Genomic DNA, 25,229 nt, shown 5'->3' with positions numbered 1-25,229 from the left:
TCAGCTTCATAGATGCCCCCAGATTTCACCAAAGGCACGGCTGTTGTAGCAGGCACGCTCTTGGGTGAGTTTCCTATAACTATCTCATAATCATCACCCTGAAAGATGCAGCTAAAAGAATGTCTTTTTTTTTTTTTTTTTTATTTCCAGTATTTTATCTCTGTGTGCCGGCAAATACGATGGACCATTTACAAAAGAGAAGAAAAAAATGTTAGTGCTTTAAAAATAGAAATATAGTGCTGTGAGTGTCGATATCAAGGTTTAGTACTTGACTTTGAAACTGTTTCTTGCCCATCTTTTTTTTTCTAATCAACTGCTTAGTGAATTTGGCACTGGGAGACATGCGTACCCTCTCCGTTGGTGCAGTGTGTTGCAACTTGGGTGCTATTCTGTCAATGGCACATGGAGCAGAGTGGGACCAAACTTCTGTCCTCTTGCTGTGTTTTCTCTGTATTACTGAAGGAGTAAAAATAGGCTTTTCCAAAGCATTTAAAAATCATCATTCGGAAGGAGAGAGCAGATAGAGACAAGAGTAAGAGTATAATTACATAGCAACTTCTATGGTTGCAACCATGGCTTAATGTGCAGGCACACAATGTAATTTGGGGAGAAAATGAGGTGAATGTGAAGGAAAACCTGCAGTATCCAACAAAAACATGTGAAGTGTACTTGTGAACATTCTGCCCAAAGCTGAACATTCTGCCCAAAGCTTAACATTGGTGATTTTGGGTGTCTTCATTTTCAATGCCCAGTATGAAATGCCTCCAAAATTTCATGAAATGCTGAGCCTTCACCATTGTGTCACCAGGACTCCTGTAAAGTAGAGCTGATACAAGATCTCTAGTTGCTTTATAAAATCTTAGCTCTCCGTCTTAAACTGTGCTGCTGTTTCCTGTGGTATTCCCAAACTGCAGAGCGTTTCAGGTACGTGGGTGGCTGCTGCCCATGCTGAACATCAGCGACGTGGACTTGGGTGTCCACACATTCAGAGTGATTAACTAGCACAGATGGAAGTGTCTAGTTCTTGACTTCAGTAGTTATGATTGTGGCTGGTGTGTCTCAGAAAACATATTTTCCTGCTAATGAAACAGGAATTATTTTACTGTGCGATGTATTTTGGAAGTGATTGTGTTGAATGGTTCGTACCTCTTCACTAGCTTTTTTTGCCCATTACTGCTACTTAAATAATAGCATCCAATGCACACTGGTCACCTGAGTCAACCTAGGTTTCAAGGAATGATGAGAAAAATATTAAGAAACTGAAACTTTACTGAAAAATGAACTTAAGTGAATTACTCCCTGGCTAATATTGTGGACTAAGGTCTTTTTTGACTCAGTTCTCAGTAGTGGGAGCTGGAAATCCCTTCACAGCTGTAGCAGCCAAATCTGTTCTGGACCCACTCTGCCCTCCCGGGAAGGGTTGGCCAAGCCCTAAGGCAGCTCCCAGGGCGTCTGTCCCCAGATGGGAGTCTGTGGGACTCCTCTCCCCTCCATGCACAGCATCCTGTCCCCACGTCTCCGACCAGCCCAGGAAAGCTCCTCCTGCTTCCCTGTGAGTCCAGCAACAGCCGTGTGCAACTGAGGGCAAATTTTAGCTGCAACTGCTTGGGTGTCAAAGTTGAGTTTGGGAGGAAGAAACTGAGGAGGAAGAACTCTGACTTCTGTGGTTTCTGCTCGTTGCTGAGGCTGAGGGAAAGCCAGCAGTGACACCACTTCAAATACCAGCTCCTTAAATAACAATCTATATCCAGAAGATTAAGTCAGCCACGGAGGAACCTCTCAGCTCTTGGTTTTATACCCATTATGGAGAGGGAGCAGAAGCATGGTGGAGTAGTCTCCCTACAATTACACTGGGTGCCTGTGACAAAGCCTGATCACCTATTTTTTTGCTTCAGCCTTCCCCTCCAAACCTCTGGGGCTTCTTAATTACACTGGTGTATAGACCCAATCTTTCTTTTTTGGATGTGGCATACTTTTGCCCCTTGTTTCTCTGTGCTCGCTGCCTAGCTTGGTGGATGGGTGGGCAGGCAAGGATAGAGTGCTTGGGTCAGGGCTCCCAACTGGCCGTCACTGTGAGCATGCTGCTCCATAAAACCACCTAACATGGGTCCTGAGTAGTGCCAGCCTGGCCTTGCCCAGTGGTCATGTCCTGCCTGGACACGTTTGGGTACCCCTAGCCAGCACTGTGACAAGCAGCATTGGGTCCTGGCTCCCTTCTGGCAGTGCCCCTGCCCTGTGCTCACTGTCCGAGAGGACAATTTGACATGCTGTCATGCTGTCCAAGAGAAACATCAGTCCAATACAGCAATACCTCTTGCAGTAGGCTCGGCTGTTACTTTTTCTTATGGTTGATCCTATGAAAGATGATATTTGCTTAAAAAATTAAAAAAAAAAAAAAGAAAAGAAAAAAAAAGGAAAGGAAAAAGGGGGAATAGTGGTGTGAGCAGCGGCTGCAGGGAGATGTGTCTCTGTCTAAGCTCAAGAGGCTCCATCCCACTGGCCTCCTCCTTACACGGAGGTGCAGCACTGTCAGCTATGTGGTGGGTCTGTGCAAATAGAGGGGGAGAACCTGAAACCATGACTGCAATAATATAAAATGAATTTAAGTGCCGTCGTCTTCACATATATGTGCTCTGTCCCCTTTTCAGTCATTAGGGAGCAAAGCAAATTAATGCCAACAGAGGCTGACTCAAACCTTTGCCCTCATTTAAGGGATTCCAAAAAACGTGGTTTTGTTACATGCTGGAGCCAGCTGCCCTACAGCAGCTCAAGGACTAGAGCAGTCTCCGATGCTTAACCAACATGAAAGGCAGTGTGTTGCTAAAATTGCCAATGACCAGTGCTGATCCCATATACTTCTACTTGACTAGGACTGAATTTATTGCCTTTATGTATTTTTAGCAGACTGATTTTTTTTTTCCCCTCTCTTTCCAAGATAAAATGTAAAGAAATAAAAAAACCTCAGCACAAAAGTAGTAATATAAAAAACTGTTCAAGCAAGACAACCAAAAAGCAGTCAAGGATAAAATAAAATTAAAACATTCCACTTGTCTGTTTTGAGTAAGGTACATGAATTGCTAACTTAGCTTATTTAGTTTTGGAGCAGAAACCTGCCAAATGTATGTAGATTTTGATGTAAAAACAAGAGATGTATTTGTGTAAGAGTGAAATAGTATTTAGGATAACTATGTGCAGAGTTTTTCTATTAAGAGATGGGTCAAAATGGGAACAAGATGGTGCTTTACAGAACACAAAATGGTAGGTGAGCCCCTAGGAGAGAGCATACGCGAGCCAAGCCTGCTCTGCCACCGTCAGGGTGGCATCATCTTTACTATGATCTGTTACAGCACACTTTTCAAAAACGACCTCTACGTTTACAATGGCAATTTTGCACATGCAAGTTGTTGTGAATTTGAAACAAAATTTCAAATATGAATACTTAGCAGCTAGTGATATTTAAACCTCTATTAAAATTTCACATGAACTTATTGTTACCTGTTCAGGAAGAAACTGCAAACAGAAATCCCATATTTTAGGTTAAAACATAGGGAAAATCTCTTTACTAAATTTCCACCTTATGAATTATTTAATAGAAAGCAGTAAGTTCTTTTTCACCAGTGCAGAAGTCTGTTTTAATACTTAATGTCATAGTGGACCTGGTTTTCTGATGGCTTTGCTTTCCAGTTGTTTTGTTTTAGCAATCACAACTTATTTTTGTTCTTTTTCAGTTGAAGAGGGTGAATCTTCAGATTTTGCTTTGACCTGGGACTCATCAGTGACTCAATCAGGTAAATATTTTAGGTTCTCCTGATTGCAAAAACTGCCAGAAAGCTGCCAGGCTTTTCGCAGGAACTGTATTTTGTATGTCACATTCCTGTCTCAAATCCAAGACTACCCACTGCAACACAATTTTTATATCAGTTCCATATGGTCAATAAAATCTATTACATACAAAGACTAATATACTCTTATCCTCCGGAGAGCCATTCTTTCTTCTTGTGGGCATACTGAAACGGGTTGTGATTTCTCCAGTATAACCACTTTGAAGTTTTCTGCAATGGGCACTGTTGCACATTCATTCCAATCTAATTACATAAAATTCCTATTAAAGCAGCTTTTAAACCTCAGTCTCAACTGGAATGTGTGTATTTCTCCTCTTGGAGGAAATTGGAAAGTACTGTCAGGGCTGGAGAATAAAAAGTGGTACATCACCATGGTAGAAAGATTTAACATTTGAACCAGCTTTTGGTCTGCTTGATAGTAATAATGCTTAAACATGTGTTTGGGGCTTGTTCACCTGTGTTACATTGATAATTTGAATAAAAAGAGGCTCAAGAAACTGAACAGGATAAAGCAAGTTTGTCTGTAGTTGTGTAATATGTATTGGTAACACAAATGTGAGGGTAAATGTCAGATTAATTTACATTTAAAGTAACTAGCCACATCTCAGTCACTGCTTGTGCCCTGTGTAAAGATATTTTACTGTCTATTATGTCTTTAACATTTATGAAATTCTCAGAATATTTTTGATTTTGAAGCCAATAAGTCTATTTGTGTTCTCTTCATACTGGACTGCGCGATGGTATTCTCAGAAGCTCAGCAGCGATGTGAAAACAGCTCAGAAACTGAGCAGTAATATGAAATTAGCAATGGTGCTGCATTCCTGGTTAGCATGGGTTCTATAAAAGTCACAGGGAGACTGGCTCACCAGGAGACTTTTCTTACTGAAGTCAGCATCTAGCTGGTCTTGAAGGCATAAACTGCCTTTGTCTGGTACTTTGTGACATTTCAGTTTGTACCAACTGCGCTCTCAGTTGCGCTGGGTGCATCTTCTCTGGGCGCTACGGCTGTTTTGAGCGGTTTGTGTTTTCACTAGTCTTTGATAGCAAATATTGCTGCTGCTGCAGCAAACCTCCAGCTGCGATGTCTAAGGCCCCTTTGTGCCTGGAGCTAACGGCGCATGAAAAGAGCGCTCGCTGGCTCTCTTGCTTGACCTTCATCTCAAACAGCAGTGGAGTTACTGGTGTTATCTATCGCAAGTCTTGAATTGTATTAAATTTAACACAGGCTGAGGTTCAAAACAGCAACAACAACAACAAATCATTTCTGTGCAGAGTGGGAGTTACTTTGGGATTTCTGGATGGTATTGGTGACTACGTTGTAAGTAAAAGACAGCCTGTGAAAGATTTTTCCCAAATTAGTTCAGTCTCCTCCATTTTTCTTCATTTACACCAATAATTACAGCTCCCATTCAAGACGGATGTGGGATAAGACGTATTGTATGCGTGATTTATGGCAGCTTAAGGAAAATATGTGCTAATCGGGGGATTTTCCTCTTAATACGTTTAGTAGCTACAGATGTCAATCTTGCATGTGTATAAAGATGCAATACAGTATCCTATCAAGACAGGGTGCAGTGCATGGGACAGAGGTTGAAGGCTGGAATATGACTGAGGAACTACACAGAAAAAGCTTAAAAAGCCCTAGTACGGCTGCATGGAGTCACTGGCTCTTGTGTGGTGTGCCTCCAAAGCTACATTCAGTAACTGAAACCAGTCCCTCAGTCCCAGTGTGCGAGACTTTCATTATGTTCTTTTATGATCTTCCTGTTTGCATTAGCTCCAGTAGTGTGATGTTGAAGTTCAATAAAGGGTGAAAAACACACTTCAACTTCTCGTTTCATGCCCCTTCCTTCCCTGGCCCAAAATGACAAAATCACCTCCCCTTCCTTGACCCCCCCCCAACAGAAAAAAACCAAAAGGCCAAACCCGGGACTTGTTAACTCTGAAACATTTGCCAGATGTTTCACATTAACATATTTCTCTCCCTTCTTCTCCTGTATGTGTTTGTACATCTCTGTGTGTGTGCAAACACATACAAAGCGACTTCTGAAAAAATCTATTGGCACTCCGCGCAGCTGCTGTGTGCCGGGGGAGTGGTGGTCCCAGGGTGGTGTGGTACGTAGGGACAGCAAGAGCAGGTAGAATGTAATTTTTTAACTTTTTTTTTTTTAATACTAGCAAAATATTTATATAGGTGCAGTTGTGGGGAGAGAAGGTGCTTTTGCTGCTGTATCTTATTTTGTTCATCAAACCAGTAGAAGTTATACTGGAAAATTTTTTGTGATTATGAGTTGAATCTGCAGTCATGGGGCTTGTCCAGGTAGCTGTGACAGCCGTCTGTCCCCAGGTCAGGCGTAAGGGTTTGTAGGTGCAGGGCAAGACGTGTCAAACACTGGGGTCCAAGCTCTGTGTCTCATGGTGGTCTTCTCTGCTGCTGAAGTGCAGTGAAGGTGCATGGTTTGTGCATCCCTGACTGGACCGTGGCACTGGGCGAGGGGCTGCTCATGGGAGCTGCTTAGTGCAGCTCATGGAAATTTGGCAGTGGACACATTGGCAACAGAAATCCTGCGCTCGGATGGGTCTGTTTGGTGATGGCTTAGCACAGGGCACCATCCTTTTTCCTGTGGTAGAGTATGTGTGCAAGTTGCTGTCTGCTCTGGCTTAACTGCTCGTTCCTGGTCAAACCTGTGAAGGTGAAATGCTTTGCAGGAATCCAACCCTTGGCGTAGTTGCACTGAGGAATTTATTCAAGTTTAAATACAGCTAGAAATAGTTTTACAATTTTTTTTTTCATAACCACAACTTAAAGGCTGTATGTATTAACCTAGAGAATCAGGAAAATGTATAAGGAGGCAGAGGCTGCCCTCACGCCAGGGTAAATAATCTGGGTGTCCACCAGCCCTGTTTAACAATGGGCATATAGCAAATTTCCTTCCTTTTCAGGTCTTGTAAACATTTTTTTCCTTAATGTAAAAGGAAGAAAAAAAGCTTTTCCTTTCCTCTCTTAATCTGAGGACTTAGCTTGCTGTTAAATAGTAGGTCAGTAGTGTTTTGCTGTGTAAGAGGCAGAGACATTTTCTGTCCCAGAGGAAGAGCGCAGCTGAGTACTCCTTCCCCCTGCTTTTCCCTCTTAACAGCACGTGCAGCCTTTGAAGCCCATCCGTCTCGCTCCGAAAGCGTCAGTAGAGGGTGGGCTGGGCAGGGCTGTGGGGGACCAGGCAAGTGCCCGCCCCTGCTTTGCAAAAGGGTTTTCTGCTGCTTCGAAGCCAAGAGGAAAATAAGATTCAATATTTGCAAAGCAAGGGTCCAGCCAGACAATGCTGCATTGCTATTGTAGTACATCACGAGAGTATTATCTTGAGGAGCAACAAGGGACATTTTAAAGAAGTAAAAAGTCTTACTAAATATATAGAGAATTTAAGGCATTTTAAAGACCTATGAAAGCATTTTACATGGGGGTTGCTGGGGAGTTTCTCATTAGCCTGACTGTGAGGCCCCGGGGAATCTTGGCTGAATTGTCTGGGGCAAACAGAGCAGATTCTGTCTTCTCCTTAGGAGCCTGCAGACCTAAAAGCCTGATTTTTTTGTGTCTGCTTTTGAGGTAACTGAAGGTATCTTCTTTTTGTGTGCAGCTACGAGCTATGACACTGATCAAGAAAGAGTTTGGGAAATAGGGGACTGTGGACCCGTAGCTTGAGTGCTGGGGATAAATGGCACTGGGTATGTCTCTGTGCACATGTGTTTGCTGAACATGGGGGGATCTTTGCAGTGTTTGCGACTGGAAAGGCCTCTCCAACGCCAGTGCCGAACCATCCATTAGCACACAACGTTAGTATCGTTCAATTGTAACATTCCAGAAATAATGAAAATAGATTACAGGTTGATATTCCCCCCTTTCCCCATTAGCTCCAGATTTCCTGTCCCTGCCACCGAGCTCGCCGCAGCAGCTGGGCACGCGTGCGAGGGACGTGTTAACAAAGTGCAGCGTGGGGAAAAAAGCCCCCACAACATTTTAGGACTCAGACGTTTGATGTTTTGCCATTAGGAGTTCTCCCACGTGCTTGTTTTATACAGTACGCTACTTTATATTTTTAATTGCCTTCTGCAATTTCTTTTAAAGTTTCCCTACTTTAAGGAGGAAAAAAAGAAAAGGGGAAGCAGCAGCTTTTGAGAAATGAACCACAAAATAAAAGACAACCACCCTGTGGTCACTCCTTTTCCCCTCTCTTCCGCTTTGCATGGCGTCTCCCATGTGAATTGTGAAATCACAACTTTCACTTGGTATCTTCAGAGGAGGAACATCTTGACGCAGTTTGGAGACTTATTTTCGCTCAGAGCTACTGGAGCCTGTGCCGGGGCGTTTTTAATGCCATCTCTGCTGCTTGGGGCTCTCCTTGCCCATTCCCTCCTGACTGTTCCCTGTGCTCTCTTCCACTGTCAGTCTTCTGATCCTGGCGCTGCTGCTGTCTGCTCCCCAAGTGTTGAGGGTTTCTGTTCTCCTCTAACTGCTTTGTAGGGTTGAGTTTAATTTTGGCTGCCAAAGGAGCAAAACAGATGAGAAAGCCAGGGTCTCATGAAGCGAACAGACTTCCCCCTGCAAGTATTCATGTGGTATTTTTTTCCCCTTTTCTGTTTATTCAGATAAGCTACAGAAAATGTGTTCTCCTTCCTCACCTTTCCCCTTTTAGAGGCCTGTTTTGGCCACACAAAGTTTGTTGTCCCCTCAGCCTTTGTCCAGCACCCTGGGCTTGCATGCCCCAGCGTGGTCCACTGCCCAATGCCCACCAAGGCCGCCATCCTTGCAGGACCCCATCCTCGCAGTACCCAGGGCTGTCCCTGCTCTCTGCCCATGTGTCCTGGCAGCTCCCACAGAGCCTCTGCTGGTCCTGCTCCAGCTGCACGACCCGCTGGGCATGGGCTGTGTCAGGAGTAAGTCAGGAAGGTCCAGATGAGAGAGACTGCCCTCCCATAGACAGCAAGCTCTTTTTCTCTATTTCTACATGTATTGTATTTTGTCTTATTTAACTTCTAAATGGCAGAATGGTGAAAAAAACCCTCCTAAACACCCTCAACATGAAATTCTGGGATCTCTTCTGCAGAGCATTGAAAAGGTCGGTCGCAATTCAGTGGGCATTAGAAACCTGTTATCTTGCAAGTACTCTGAAATTACCCATCCTGAGTGCCTTCACAAGCTCAGACATCTTCTAAAAGCTGGTTTCATTAGTAAATCAATGAGAAGATTCTGATTACAGTGTGTAAGGATTTCCAAAGAAATAAACCTTTGAACTTAGCAAAGAACCTAAAAGACTTTGATAACTTTCTTAGTTAGTATATTAAAAAAATATTCATGAAATATTTGATCTCAACTGGTTGGCTTTCTTACATTGGTTTTAAAAACAGCATCCTTGTCTCTGCATGGACCTGCAGCATGCAGCCCAGTCAGTATAGACTGAGGTTCTCAAAATTTTAAATATCTGCTTTCGAAGCAGCCAAAACCGAAATAAATGCAAACTAGAAATAAAGGTAGGGAGGTTTGTAGCTCTGGCTGCTGCGTTCCTTATTTATTCTAAGTTGAACTTTTATTTTCCTTGGTAATGTGTGGGTTTTTATGATGTAACATAGTAATGTGTCCTTTCAGAAGAGAAAAAAAAAATTAATTCTCCTTTCCTAATTATAAAATTTAATTTTTAACTTCAAACTTTTACTTATAAATACTAATTTGTCTTTTTTTTTTTTTAAAGAAAGTACTTTTGATAGTGTTTTCTCAAACAGAAGGTGAAGTGATAGAAAGTACATGATACTCAGATAATGTGGTGGTGGGTGAACATCCAAGACAGATGTAAGACTTTTGGAGCCGGGATAATATAAAAAGAAAAAATACAAGTAATTATAAACCCTTCCCAGATTACTCTGTTTGTAGGACCTCACAGCACAACTCTGCATCTGCAGGCGCAAGGGCTTCCTGGGAGCAAGTCTCTGCTCCCAGCGCTCCTGGGCTGGCGGGAAGGGGGACGTGGCGCTGCCAGAGGAAGCTGTTGGCTGGAGTGACAGGGTGTCCCTGGGGGTCCCTGAGGTCCAACCAACATCCCGCGGCTGTAGCACCTTCAGGGAAAGGGGAAGTATAAAAAAATGAGATTCCTCGCCGCATGTGGTGTGGCGCAGCGCAGCACCGACACGTGCGTCTGTCATGGAAACAGCCACCCCACGAATCCACTGAGGCGTCTCTGGTGGTGCGGTGCTGTAGGTGTTCCCCTCTTGTTTGGGGAGGGAATCTCCGGCAAGAAGGAGTGGTATTCAGATGTGAACACAGCATGGGTGTCAGTATTTAAATTAGAAGCACACACCTGTGTATTATGGCATTTCCTAGAAAATACTTACTATTAAAAATGTTAATTGGGAAAATTATAGCGATAGCACAGAGGAGGAGAATTAATTTCCATGGTAAAAGAGGCGAGAAAAGAAAAGCTCATTTGACAGTGAGCTATCGAGTGCTCCCCCTACCCCATCACCCACCCCTTCCCAGGCTTTTTAAAGACAGTGTCTGCTGGAAAGCCAGTTGGCTTAAGAGAAGCTGAGCAAGCATGGTGTATCGCAGTGTGTCATTGGTGTTGCCAAGCTTCACAGTACCTAAAGCCAGTCCCCCTAAATTGCTACAAGCAACATCTGTAAAGGGGAGGATTTCTGCAGGCTGCAGGGTTGCAGCCTCTGCCTGGCCATGCTGGCGAGGGGCTGCGGACTCACATGCACTGGGATGCCGGCAGTGCATCAGGACTGGTGATGGGCAGCAAGGTTTCAGTCAAATCTGGGAGTATCTCTGGGGTCATCAGGTTAACCTCATCTGAAGTCTTGTGAGCTTGATGTATCTGCCGGCACGGGGCTACTATGGGTTGGGGGATGTTCCCATAGGGTCTTCTGGCAGGGGCATCTTGCCAGAAATAGAAATACACCATTGGCATGGACAGTTGCACACGAGAGTGTATCCTTCTGGGGCTGGCAGGGGACATCCTCCATGGGGTTGTGTCCCTGTCTTGCCAGCAACATTTTTTTCCCTGCGACAAATTTACTTTTTATTTAAAGGTGTTCCTGTTGGCGCTTTATCTGCTGAGAGACTGTAACGCTGTGTTTCATTTCCTTGCACTGACTGAAGGAAGTCATTCACCTTCATGAGTGGACCCTCAGGTGCAGCCTTCCTGGCTCTCCATCCCTTGCTTGTGTTCAGGTCTTCTGCGGGTATGAACATCCCAGTGAAGGACGCTGCCATTGAGCTGGAGGGAGCACTGGAGAGCAGCAAGGCGTAGCATAGCACCTTCCCATCTTCTTCACGCTCCGGATCTCCCTTCCTGTGTTTCTTTCCAGCGATGCTACCTTGTCCTCTCTTGCTGCCCAAGCGAAGGGCTGTGATTAGATGAACATTTTCTGTGGTTTTAGATGAAAATTATATCTGTTGTTTACAATAGCCTTCAGGGGCATAACTAGCAGTAATGGGCTAAAGTAAAGCAAAGGAGATACTAGGCTGAATATCATGAAACATTTCACAGTAGTGGGATCTAATAGGCTCTGGTATTATCTCCCATCACTTTGGTCATTTTCAAACTGGACTGGACAAAGCGCTTGAAAATACACTGTAGGAACGATCTTACATTAGCAGAGGGATGGATAAGATCACCTGGTACGTCCTGCTCATCTCTAATTTATCCAATTCTGCCGCACTCTGGATTTGCTAATCTCCTGCAGATTTGAGGACAGAAGCAGACTGAATGGTCAGGCAAATTGTACTTTCTGGAGCTTATTTCAGTAAATATTTTTATGTAGGATCTCAAACCACTTTACAAATGCTAGTTAAGCCTCGCAACCTAGCAGAAAGTCCTCCTTGTGCCCTATGTCTATACTACTTTGTCTCTGCATCATGCAGTGTGCACTGTGCTGCAGGTCAACCTTCCCAGAGGGCTTCGGCTTCGGGACTCATGGGCACTTGCCAGCCCATCTTGCTTTGAGTCATTTCTGCAGGTCAGTGGCTTTGCTTTTCCAAGTCTGCTTTGGCTGGCTCGTAGGAGCGAGCAAAGCTGAAACCATGCTGCTGTAGGAAGCGATTGCAATGGGTTTTACCTTTGTGAAATCAGACAGCTGAAGAGTTAAAGGAAAGTCTCCTGGTGAACAATTTCTTTGGTTTTCACAGAAACTTCTGTTCTCCTTTGACTAGTTTACACATTGCAGTTGTAACTGGTAGCTCAAAGCTCCCAGCCTGAATAAATGTAAAACAGGAATAACAGAATATATTACATTGGCCTGTTGCTTAAACGAGAAAAATCAATAAAAAATAATGCCACAGTGGTGGATCCCCAGTAATCATTCTTCTTGAGAAAAAAACAAATCGTGCCGGTCATGAGAATGGGGGTTTTATAAACAAGGTTGTAAAAGAAGAAAAACAAATGGAATAAACAAGCTCCCCTGCTTTGTTTTCTGGGCTGAGTAAAGACATTGATATGAAACTCTGCAGTGAAGTGCATGAAATTTATGATGCTTTGCCCAAATAATCTTTGCTTATTCAGTACAGGAAACTAGAATCATTTGGGTTGGAAGGGACCTCTAGTGGGTCTTACTCAACATTGACCTGACTTGTAAAAGTTTCTGTAACCGTTAACCACTGTATTTTTGGTTAAATTGTCTTGAACTGTTAAGCTTATTGTAGACCAAGAGCACAAGTATGGTTACTGTAGCATAAGAATGTATAGAAAACAAATTAAGGCCAAATACTCATGAAAAAAGGATTTTTTAAAGTTAGTATAGCCTAAAATTTCCCATAATAGAAGATACATATGTATTTCTGTCATTTAGTGTCTAAAGTAGCCTTTTTCTGGGCTTGCTACAAGGAATTACCATGTCATTGTCAAAATAAACCGAGCTCATCTCATAATCTTGTATTTGTTGTGTATAAATTCAAATGAGAAAACTGTTAAAAGGGACCATTTATAATGAGCTTTGAGATACCCTATGGCTCTCACTTGGAGACAAGTGACCTTTGTCTTTTTTGGGGCTGAGTAACAGCACGATGAAGATTTAATAGATGTGTGCAGAGACCTGGCAATAGACTGGGGTGTGCGTGGAAGAGTTTCTCGATGTGTCTTGCTCTACATATTTTTTAATTCATCACACTTGGGACTGAAGTGCCTGCCTGTTTGTGTGTTTTACTAGCCATGCCTCCTTTCGCCCTTGGATGGCTTTGGCGTTCGTTAGTAGAAATTATTAGACAGTCACAAAACACTAAAGAGAAAGGAAAAAAAACCCGCACACTTTGCTTGGAAACACTGTCTGTGTTGCATAAAGCTCTGACAAGATCAAGCCTCTAATTAAATTATCTGGCACGTGGACAATTCTGTTCCGAGATCTGCTGAGCTAATGTGTAGCCATTAGCTCATACAGTCATCGAATCAGAAGTACCAAAGAGACAATTTACATAGGGCCACAGCGTGTTTTAAAAAATTCTGGTGAGTTGCGAAGCCTGTAATGTTAATTGCCAGTTAGCACATTGTAATTGCTGTAATTATTTGCAAGTAAAATGATGTAAGGGACTTAACGTTGTACTTTTCTTAACACTTCACATGTTGGTGATCCACTAAATCTCCCACTTAGAGTTTCGCTGGTTATTTTAAGATCTCGACAGCCTCTTGCTGAGGTCTGATCTCATCCGCAGGCTTGCCTTTCTGCCTGTTGTCTTTAATGCTGAGTGGTGCCTCTCTAAAGTCTTTATTAAAAAAAATGCAATAAAATAATAAATGCAAATGTCTGCTGCTGACCAGTGAGAGCATAGCCAGCCCTGCAGCCGGCCGTACTGGAGCCCAGCTGGGAGAGAGCCCTCAGCACAAATTGCCAGCCTATTGCCTCCCACCGCCACGCCGCGGAAGTGGGCCAAAAGCTCCTCCGTATGGGATTAAAGGGATGCGTAATAGATTAAAGATCAAAAATGTTAATTAAGAAATGGTCTTTTCTAATAAGATGCCTTCAAGGGCACGGTACCAAAAATGAGGCAAGATCTCATTTTGGCAACAGTGCTGGGGTTGTAATGAAGCTGGAGCACGGGGGTAACGGGAGAAGGAAGGGACGCCTCCTGTTCAAGGCATCTCCTTCAGAAGGGGTAAATCAATTAGCAATAAAAATGTAAACATATAAGCCAGAATTACATTACTCTGAAAGCTACTGAACAATGTGTGGATTTAGACGTATGCGTTTTAGCTTGGCGTTTCCTTGAGGATAAGTTGGCAGTTTGCAACTGATAAAGAAGGACTCCTTCAGCTTAGTGGTATTTAAGCAGCAGTATGGTAATTTGGCTGAAAATAACCACTCTTGTTGGAAGCTTTGATGCATTTGAAGTGAATCCATGCAATATATTTTCCTGATGTAATTTTCTAGATATGGGAAGTTCAGCACCTTTGTTGCTGGATTGAAACTTGTAGGCACTTATGTTTGGGGAAAGGCTAATTTCCCTTCAGAAAAGGGAAGAGCCACAACTCTGAGCTCTCATATTCCAGGCTCTTGCAGCAGGGAGAAGTTTATGTTTTACAAATAAACTGATATGCAAGTGTTACTTTTGTGTTTCAAACCCGAAAGGTGCTTTCGAGAGCTGTGAAATTTTATTGCATCATTATAACTAAAGAAAACATGCTTTTTCTTAAATTTGAGCATTCTAGTTAGTGACTCCACTATTACATCTTCTTAGTAAACTCATCAAAACTCCAAAAGGAAAACTCAGATGTTTAACAGCGCTTTTCCTTGTGGTGGGATGATGGGATTCCACATTCCACTTCATCCCACACTTTCCCCTCTAAACACCTTAATGCTGAAAGCTGCGGTATTTCTGAAGCGAGTTATTTGCTAGCATAAAATGGAGGGACCCTGTAGGCGAATTTCTTCCCTCTTGGTTGGAAGCTTTCGCTTGGATAAAGAAAACCACTGGCACGGTGAGGCTCTCTGCCTAGTGTGTGTATATGTTTTAAGGCTCTGGCTGTTGTTTGAACCAAAGCTAGAGAGAATTTTCAATTTGAGAGAAATACGGTGGGAAGGCGCTCTCTGGTCACGTGCCTCTCTGTGTTTGTGGCGAGCTGGGGCCGGCTGAAGCAGCCTGGCAGAAAAAAGTCCTCCGACAACGGTCTGAAATTTAGATTTGTTGCTCTAGCTGTGTATATTTAATCTTCATCTGTTGTGTGAATCTTTAGCAGAAAAGAGCATTTGGAGGAGATAAGTGAGTGAAAGACAATGGCTCTGCGCTACCTGCTCCCCTGCAGCCCCCAAATGAAGTAGGGAAGCGGAGTGTGGCATCCATGTCCTTGAGAGGAGGAGCGATGGTTTTCCCTGGGTGTCATTTAATTGAGAGGGGGTTCAGAGCCCTCGGAGCTGGGCACAGTGTAGCCTTGTGCTTACTGGTTTTATTTAGCTTGGATGGGGGCTATAGGCAACTTAAATTAAATAACACTAAATTCCTGTGCCCTGATTTTGTCAGATAAGTGAACACAAATGGAGATAGTGGTTGTTTCCATTCACAGAAAGAAAATCGGAGAACTATTTCTTATTCAGAGACTTAAATCAGATCTTTTCCCAGTTCATAAATTTATTGTTTTGATGGGCTGATTAGTTCCATCTTTACTTGATTTCGCTTATGTTTTTCTTTAAAAGAAATGTGTAACTCGGACTTGAATTAGCGTTCTTCCAAGAAGGGCTACGTCAAGCCGTTCTTGCTGACATATCAAGGAGATACAACTGTAGCAACAGAAAGATCATTGCCTTTTTCCTTATTATGAAGTTCCTTTAAAAGTCTCAAAGTCATTTTGTACTGGGCAATTTTGAAGACAGTGTTCTGAATTGAAGTTTTCCTCTGCATAATTTTGACAATATTAAAAAAAGATGTATGTAGTCTGTCATTCTTCTTTCAGCGACAATAGGGAAGACCATTTTGCATTGTTGATTTAATCAAGTAGGTTATATTTGCAGAAAAATGGTCAGTTTGTAATGCTGTTATTAATTTGTACAGAATGTGTCCCCCATATAGAAATTGAGAAAACTTGAACTTAAACTTTGATAGTAGTTCATATCAGGCTCTTTGCGTTTAGCACACAAGTCCAGATGACCATTTATCCTGTTAAATGAATGAGAAATGTTCTGTGTAAAAAGCATTTGGCTTCTTTTCCTTGATCATATTAAGCAAAATACATTTATTGCCAAATTTCCACAGTAACATCCAGGAAGCATATAAAAAATCAGCAGGGGTAGGCAGGTATAACGGAGAGCAGCATTTGGTCTATAATCTTATTAAAAAAAGGTTGTGCAGTTAAAATGTACTTTTTCTGATCAAGGTGAACTTCAGGCTGAAGTCTTGCACAAGTTAGCTAATAGCCAGGTTGCTAAAACGTTTTTCTGGACAGGATGTTGCAGAAACCCACATTTTTTTCTTCATTTTTTTCTTTATATATTGTGTGTGCAGACCGCTGCAGTGTTGAAGACATGAAGAATATCACCTCTGCAAATGCTCTTCACATCTCTGGGTTTATGTTGTGACAAGCAAGCATAGATGCTTCTGTATAACAGAACTAAATTATGTTCCATTTTTCACCCTTACTTCCAAAAAGTGGTGCTTGGTGTTTATGGTGTTTTGTGTGTGAAATTGAAATAACAATTGGTGTTGCTCTTCCTCCAAAATGGTTTATAAAAACTGGTGAATTTTTAGGGCTTTTTTGTATACTGAGGTTGTAAACCTGTTGTATTTTAAATGTCTTTCTCAGTTGCAAAGAAACCCACAGATACACCACTGGCACTAGAAGCGTGGTGGAGCCATCAGTGAACTATTAAATGAGAAAACACATCATAAGAGTTAAGTGATTTTTAGCTTGATACTGTAATGAAATATTTTTAAACCGTATCTGGTTAATGAACATTGTGGCTAGACTGCATAATTGGCCAAGGATGTAGGAAATGGAAGCTTTTTAAACATAGACTCCTAGCTGTGATAGCTGTAAATCGGGTGGAAGGGTCCAAAGCAAATCCCTAAACCCTCTTTCCGCATCAGCCATGGGGCTGGTGGGAAAGGGGCCGCGTGGGGCTGTGGGTGCGGTGGCTGTGCCTGTGTGAGCCGTGGCCTGGGGCTATTGAAAAAGCTGTTTTGTAGGATGAAGTTCTCAAGTGTGCGTCTTCCTGCTTGTCAGCAACTAAAATGCAAGTTCAATAATTTAAAGAAAAAAATTGGGAGTGGGCACCCACAAAAAAATATGCCTTTTAAAAATGGATAATTTGTTGTTATTACTACTTTTTACCTAGTGCAAAATACACAGGGAATGGGGCTGCTAAAGAGCATATCAACTAAATTAGGGTTAATTAGAAGTTCTCCCAAATAGCTGGTGCTTCATCAGCAACAGAGCAGCGTGTAAATGAATCTAATTTCTCTCCAACTAAACTCTTCACAAGCTTAATTACAACAGCAACAATATCTCCCCCCCTCCCCCCCCCCTTTTTCATTAGTGGGAGCAGGTCATTATGAGCTGTATCTGGTGAGGGTTATCATGAGCAGTCCAGCGCTGCACCTTTCACAGGTGTCCTTCGAGGCCGAGGAAGAAGTGGAGGAACGTCCAGTGTATCTAGAAGAGCCCAATTAAGGTAGTTCATAAGAAATTGAGAAGCAGAAAGCACCGATGGAAAGGAAAAAACCACCACTATATTCTGGAGAGACTTTTGTTAATTACATAAAGTATTTCCACTACTTGGATTATTGGCCATCTTAATTTCTTCCCCTTTATTACTCATTTGCCAGCAAAAATCCATACTTAGGGTTTTGTCTGTCCATTTTTTTTTTTTTACCATACCTCATCCTCACGCTAGATCCGAGGACTCTGTCAGTTCTCTGATGCTGTGTACCACACGGCTGTCTCCTGCCCTGACACTCGGGACCTGCCGAATGAGAGGAGCAGCTGAGGGAGACAAGACTTTAAAGTAACTTTAGTTTTAACCCTTTTAAATGTCTTTTCACACTTTCTTTACCACGTAGGGCTAGAAGAAAGAACACAGGAAGATATTAGGAGAAAAAACGTTATCACTGCTAAAAGGATCACCACGATGGAGAACTGGTGCCGCTCACTTCTTATTCCAGGGATAAATAGCTGAAAACCTCTTGCCAGAAGTTAGTTATCACAGGGGAAGTACAAGCCTGGGTGCAGGTTTCAGCTGGGTTCAGAAGCGCTTTGCTGAGGGCTCATTCAGAGGGATTAACTTATTTCATTTGGTGCTTGATTCACTGTCCTCTATGATTTTTTTTTTTTATTTCTAATTCTATTGAAGCCAGCGCATTCCTTATTACGCAGTGTCACGTTTCAGCCGATCCCAAATTAATAAATGAGCAGCAGCAGAATAGCATGCAGCACAATTCTAACAGCATGAGCTGCACAGAAGTATATTTCACTTAGCTCCAATTTAAATACTCTGCTTTGCTCGATTTAATTATGTGAAATTACTGAATTAATGGCTTTGTCAAGTGAAACGTGCAGACTTCAGAGTTTGGTATTAAGGAAAGAAATGAGAAAGGAAATTTGAGGTACATTAATTTTTTGCGTGTGAGCTCGTGTTAAACACAAACTGAAATGTAACTGAGCCTGCAGCCCAAAATCACGTCGTGTTTTAAACCTGGGGAAGAGAGAACGAGCAGAAAATGGCAGGAAACTTTTTGAGTCGTTCTGCTAATTTGGTTTCCCTTTTGGCTCATATTAATCTCCTTGGTGTATCTGCTGGGCAGGAGAGGTGTGTGTTTGTGCAGCAGGGGCTGGCCACGGTCATGCAGAAGGTAATACTTTTTGCAGAATCTGATGCTTCTCTAATAGCTTGGCCACCTGTTAAATACCCTTTCCCGTGCTGCATAATACAAGATGCACAGACTTTCCTCTCTTTTCTGGTTGAGAATCTTGTTAAGTTAATGAATGTGAAAAAAAGGCAACTGAATTCTTTTGCTGTGGTCTGGCTACCTGCATCAGGACATCGTGCCCAGCCTGGTGCTGGTCGTGCAGAGAAGCACACGCATAACGAGACCTGGGGGTAACATTTCTGAAAGCTTGTAAGCCCTACTCTTCTGAAGCCATTTAGACACGTAGGTGCCTAACTCTCATTAATTTCCAATTTCATGGGTTTTTGCTACAGTCCGTTGCTATTCAGTGGGTATTTGGCTCCTAAATCACTTGGGCTGCCTACAGATGTCGCCCCCAGCTCCAGCTGGAGCAGTGTGAACTACTGTTTTCCCAATTTCCACTCGCTTTGCTGGCTGTGCCCCACTTGGGGGGCTCCCGTGCAGCAGAGGCATGAGCCTCTGCCAGCAGTACCCAGTGGCAAAGGGACATGAGCAGACATTTGGGAAAATGTGGCTTTTTTCCTCAGGTGCATTTGAAGAACCTTTTTTCCAAAGCAAACCAGATTTGTAGAGAGAAAGTCAGCAAGCTTTTTTCTCCAAGATGTTACTTGGTATTTGATCAGAGCATAAAACCCACGGCTAGGTTATGGTCCAGGTCCACCCTCTGTACCCTGGCTGTAAACAGGAGTTTTACCTAAGAAGCTAACTCCATGAAACTGGCCCCACAGAAACCTCTCAGGTCTTTAATCACAGTTTTGAAGACTTCCAGGCACAGTTATCGCAGAAGTGGGTCCCTTCCATGCTCCTTTAGCCGCACATTTATCTTTCGCACCGGAAAATGATCCAGGCAGGTTCTAAGCGAGCCGAGACCCATGAGAAGGTCAGTGAAATAATTATTGCTTTCTCTGATTTGCCTAAGTGTATTTTTCTTTCTGCCCCAATACATTCTCCCCTCTGTTGTTCCATCTTTTCCCTTTATATCCATTCCACCCCTTGGTTTCTGATGGTTTGCAGAGTGCTATGGCTTTTTCCCTCTCAGTCCTAATATTTTGGGGTTTTTATAGACATAAAAAGATGAATGCAAATGCTACCTGTAGGATCCTATAGGTTTGGGTTGTGAAAGGCATTGCTCTTCAGCATAGTTTTTAAACAAATCTATATCCTAAGCATGGGAAAAGTGCATTTTGAACAGAAATATATTCAGGGACATAAGAGGGTATTTTGTATTGAGGCCTTGCTCTGCTTTCCTGTTACATCTTGCTCCCGTGTGTGTACGCTGCAGGCTGTTACACACCAAGGATGGGAATCTTCCGGGGGCCAGAATTTACCTGCAGAAAGGACAATTCAAAGTCCTGGACCTTATAGAGGAACAATAAAGGAATCTGCATTTTGAATTAGGCAAAGGGGATTCAAACATTGAAATACATAGTCACATTTGTCACTTGTGGTAAATTACATCATCTGTAATTTTTCTCTCTTTAAAAATCAACAGGTTTATTTTAATCATGAGTCCCAGCAGCTGCTGTTCTGAGCAGAACCAGTCAATACCTTATTTTTGCATTTGATATGCAGCTGCAATAACAAGCCACATGTGAATTTTATGAAGCCTTCCGAATTTTCTGTCTGTTCAGGGAGCTATAGATTTAAGTTTGAGAGATATCTGGCTTTACCTTAAAGTGTAAAAAAAAAAAAAAAAACCAAAAAAAACCCCAAAACCAAAAACCATTCACACCATTTCCTTAAAAGAAAAAAAAAGGTTTTGTCATGCCTACGAATTAAAATGTGATTAAGATTTCCTGTGTTAGGTGTGAGTGGGATTCCATGGAACTGCTGGAAACAGGACGCTTGTCTTCAACAGAGACTTGAAAAATAATAAGTTGAGCATTATTAAAATATTTGTATACCTAAATAAAATTAAAGTGCCATTTTTGTGCTGAAAATTTACATGGATTTTATTAGATTATGGTGGTCAGTATTACTTAACAGTTGCATGTCAAAGAGTGAAAGTACATTTTTATGAAGGAGTGCACTTCACTTTGAAGTTAATACTTGCTGCATACTAATTTCCTCGTGCATATAAATGAATTTTAGATCAGTTTTGATTTGAACCTCATTATCGGAACTGAAGGTGGCAGTTACTCCCATTCAGATGCACCTTAAGAATCTGGAAGTGGACAACAACATCTTGTTTCCAGAGGCAGATAATCCGTTGCGCAACTATTACATGTCTTGAGTAAGTGGATTAGAGTTTTGTGCGGATGGTGGCGGAGGAGTTTGGATAGCTGTGTGCAAACACACTATTTGATTTGAATGCCGCAGAGATCTACAAAGCAAATTACTATTTGACATCGGAAGAAGTGTGAGGTATTGATATTGTGAAAAAGCGGTGGTAACTGTTGCCTGCACTTGGATGTGGAATATCCCTGGCAGCAAACGGAGCAGAAACGAGCCATGGTAGAAAGCGAGATGTCCCTTCTAGGACTGTGACTTTTTGATCTAATAAAGGCTGTGCTTTGTGGGTCAAATGCACACAGGAGAGGTGCCTTCCTCCTTCGCTCCACCATCTGCTAATGAGCCGCCGGGCCCCGCTGCCGCCACAGCCCACTGTAGTTCACCGAAACCTTCCCCCCAGATTTTGAGCCCCTTCTTTCCAAGGAGGAGACCCCAGTGTAAAAGAGGGGTGCTGCTCTCCTCGCAGCCCTGCTGAGGGACAGGGCGTCTGCTCCCCAGCCCCAGTGGGCAGAGGGGCGGGAGGACACCCTGCCAGGGTCCCCTGGGGGACCAAGGTCAATAACTGCGGAGAGTCCTGCAGTCGGGTGCTGTTTCAGTAACCGAACGCTTGGCACGCTCCGGGCCGCTCTGCTCTCTGCCTTTCGTTGCATTCCCTAACATTCACTTACAGTGCTTTTTGTGGCAGGGAAGTGTTTACATCCCATATTTATACCATTAAACCGGTTGCCAAACACCGAAGAGCTGATAAACACTATGTGCTGTTAACACTATAAAGTACAATCCCACTGCTGCTTGCATGCAAATAAATAATAATAACTTAGCTCTTTGTCTGCTTTTTGGTGTATAAATGCATTTGTCGTGAAACATGGTAACATCTAAATCATTTTAGTAAAAGCACTAGAAAGGCTGAAACATTACCTGCAGGTACGATTAAGAGGACATTTTACTGTTTGGTGGTGTTTTTATGATTTCCTTATCTGATTTTTTTTTTTTTTAAAAAAACACTTTTAAAGTGATATGATGCTTAATCACTATTGCTGGGTTTCTTATTTATTTATTTATTTATTTTTAATTTCACTCAGTTATTTTGCCTTCCTAAGGACTGAAGGATTAGCCCACAGGCTAAAAGTTACTATAAAATTTTCATTAAATCTTTTCTTGTATCCGTTACAGACACAGATATCTTTTTAATGTGCCTGGTCAGTTTTGAGGCCACTATTTTTGTTACTACCCATAAATCATTAGCAAGTATTTTTAGTGTCATCAGTGAAAGGTTAATAGAAGCCCATAATTTTCAGATATATCTTTCTGATTAGCTGCTCAGAAATTTCCTTAAAAAGGGGGTGTAAATTGTTCCACACCGAAAAGTGGAGACTGTGTCCAATTTGTGCATAAATTGAAATTGTCTTTCTAATAGACTCTTCAGAAGGTGTGGGATTGCCTTCAAGGTAATGATTTAAACATAAACTGACCCTTGGTGAGGGAGCTGGAGTTTCAGTTTAATGCATTTCTGCAGTTTTTCTTTGCCTTCAGTGCCTTCAAATTCCGCACAAATAATTCCTTCATAACAAGTGCCTTTTCAGAAGATGTATGCTGCTGACAGTTAATATAAAATTATTGCCCCTGAATGCATTTTTGTAATTACTTCCCAGAGAACTGTCTTTGTGTTAGAAGACATTTCACACTTTAGTAACATAAGTGTTTGGGGAGAACATGAGTAATAATTACAAGCAGTCTTTCAGTGAAAATAAACCTAAAAATTATAAAAAAAGCTAATGTTAAAGTTGGTTAGAGACAGTGAGGAATTTATTTAGCACGTTACGCCTGTCTGTATATTTTCCAAGTTTAATAACCCTTCAGTAACTAAACTTTAAAAAAGCAATAAAGAATAGAGAAACTGCTTTCTAATTTTTAAGCCATAATGAAACTAAAAACTGATTAAAAGTGACATGCTACTAGAGGCAGAATAAAGAAACTTAATCTGAATGCTCCTATAGGAGATTTCTGCTATAATGGAAAATGAAATGGCTCACAGTTTGATCAATAAAAAAATTAGCAGCATTTAATAAAAGATTTCTCTAGCATGTTGACTAAAGAATACTACAGAAGTCTTGAAATCCAAGAAAACCAGGGTTGTAGGGTGAGTTTGTGTATGTGAGCATGGTATAAAAATCATTGACTGAGCAAAGCCGGTGGGTTTCAGGTCAGATGCTAGATGTAAATAGTTATACTGGCTTAGAGAACATGAGGCCAGGACTGTCCATAAAAATACCTGTACGTTCTGTTAGTTACTGTGTGCATACCAGCAGCGACCTTGGTTTTGCATGGAGGCAGAGCAACACAGGGCAAAGTCTTGGTTTCACTGGAGAAAACAGGGCAATTATACCACATACCATGTAGGGATACCATATAGATATAGGTGGGCTCAGGTGAAAGCAAGGCACCGCGAGGCAACAAGTTACACGCATTATCCGTTGGGCATGTGGTGACTGTGCTATGGCAAAGGAAGATGCAACGAGCTGCCAGTCCTCTGCCACATGTTCCTGTCAGCTCTTCCTACGCCTTTAAACTCAAGGTAGACACTTAAGGTTTTCTTAAACATTGTAGCTGCTAATTTGAGAGAATTGTATCCTGTCAGGGAAGTAAGATGAACATTTTCCCTGTGATATGTTGGTGTAAGTACGTTAATATAAGGATGCTGACGGGGGGTTGCAGGGCTGTCATTAACAAGTCTGTGAGCGGTGCAATGCCAGCAGAAGCAGGCAGTGGCAGTGCAGGCACCGGCAGCAGTTAGCTAGTTATTACTGGGCTTTAGCTTGGAACCCCTTTCTCTTAAAGCACGTGTACAAGCAGATGTAGAAGGAGGAGCAGTACCCTACCAAAATAGTTTTTCTTTCCTAAGCTAAAGAAGAATGCTGAGAACTGTCCACCTATTTAGAAATTAGTATGATTTAATACATACTGGCATGTAATAAGACTGTTGTGAAATGTTATAACGTGCGCTTCCTAAAGTCTCTGACTTTTGTATACTTTATTGCTAACACACTTCACACAAAACTGTATTATTAGCATAACCTGTGTTTTTATCCTGTGGGTTATTACCCAGAGAGATACCTAGCGCTAAGCACTCTCCCTCTTCCGTTGCCTTTCCAAAAGAAGCTCTTGTAGCCACCATTGCCACTTGTTGGTGGGGTTTGCTGTCAGAGTCAGACAAATGACAGCTTGGAGAGGCTGCAGTGGCCATAGCCCTAGGGGGGCACGAGGAGGTAACAATATACAATTTTCATGGTTCAAGGGTAGCCTTATCCTACTGTTCTTCATTACAGTACTGCAGAGAGATCAATTTTATTAAGTTGTAAGTCTTAGGAGGCCAACACCATTAACTACATGCTGGATCAAATAATTTTTTTGGTATTATGATTGTTTTTTCCTCTTGTTGAGGGAAGGCAAGATCTGATACACGGGTCTCTTCAACCTGCAAGGAGTGTTATGCAGCGATTGAGCGTTGGCAGGATTGCGTGGCAGCCTGCGCTTCACGCACTCTGCTCTGTCTTGTAGTCATCCTGTGCAATTTGACATTGCATGAATATACCATGGTGTTTCATGCATCATCCTTTCTGGCTCTCCGTTTTTCAGCTAGGCACCTTTTTTTTTTTTACCCCATGTGGTTTGACACTGTGTGAAAGACCTATGCTGCACTGCATGATAGAGTACCAAACCTGCTTGCTTTTGATGCATGTAGCAAGGATTCGATGTGCAGAACGAGCTGCCTTTGATTCCTGGTCCTGGTCCTAGGGCTGGGATGCAATTTACGCTCTCTGACCTGGTTTGCTTGGCTGGAGCAGGTTTTTGGCTGCTGTGTGTGGGTATGGTTGCAGTGGTTACAGTGGCTCACATTAGGGCCCTGGCCCATTGAGAGGTAGCATGCACATATACCTGCGTTCAAGAAGCAGGTGTTTAAAAAAGATGGTTTTTGAAATGGATTACCAGGGTTACCCAGCAAAGCCAAGACTTTTCATCCTATGGGAAGATTTCAGATGAGGTTTGTTTAAATTTTCATTACTGAAACATTCGTGGCCTTTTTGCTTCTGTTCATTCTTCTTTGACCACAAATGACAGAGAACTTTGGACTCTCTTGCCGTATGACAGTGCTAGAGACAACACTAAAATGTAACAAACCACATAAAAGTAGAGACCCCTCCCACGCTGATTTGGCATTTGACACCAAGCGAAACGTTTACTAACGAACGTTTAGATTAGGCTTTTCCTTTAAGTCATTTGTT

The 25,229-nt window shown here is 42.3% G+C and overlaps 1 protein-coding gene across 3 annotated transcripts in view; it reads left to right on the top strand.

Moving 5' to 3' along the window:
* Nucleotides 1-25,229, top strand: part of ZNF423 (zinc finger protein 423) — a 236,507-nt gene that overhangs the window by 38,061 nt on the left and 173,217 nt on the right. For 2 of the 3 annotated variants that reach the window (XM_076349271.1, XM_076349269.1), the window contains exon 2: nt 3,729-3,788. The exons of the other annotated variant lie outside the window; for it this stretch is intronic. In XM_076349271.1, coding sequence (XP_076205386.1) covers nt 3,729-3,788 — 60 coding nt within the window. The remainder of the gene's footprint in view (nt 1-3,728; nt 3,789-25,229) is intronic. 3 annotated transcript variants of the gene reach the window in all.

The sequence above is a fragment of the Aptenodytes patagonicus genome, chromosome 11, assembly GCF_965638725.1.
Source record: "Aptenodytes patagonicus chromosome 11, bAptPat1.pri.cur, whole genome shotgun sequence".
NCBI classification, from domain to species: domain Eukaryota; kingdom Metazoa; phylum Chordata; class Aves; order Sphenisciformes; family Spheniscidae; genus Aptenodytes; species Aptenodytes patagonicus.
The sequence above is the reverse complement of the archived record's forward strand: the minus strand, read 5'-3'. Positions and strand labels throughout refer to the sequence as shown.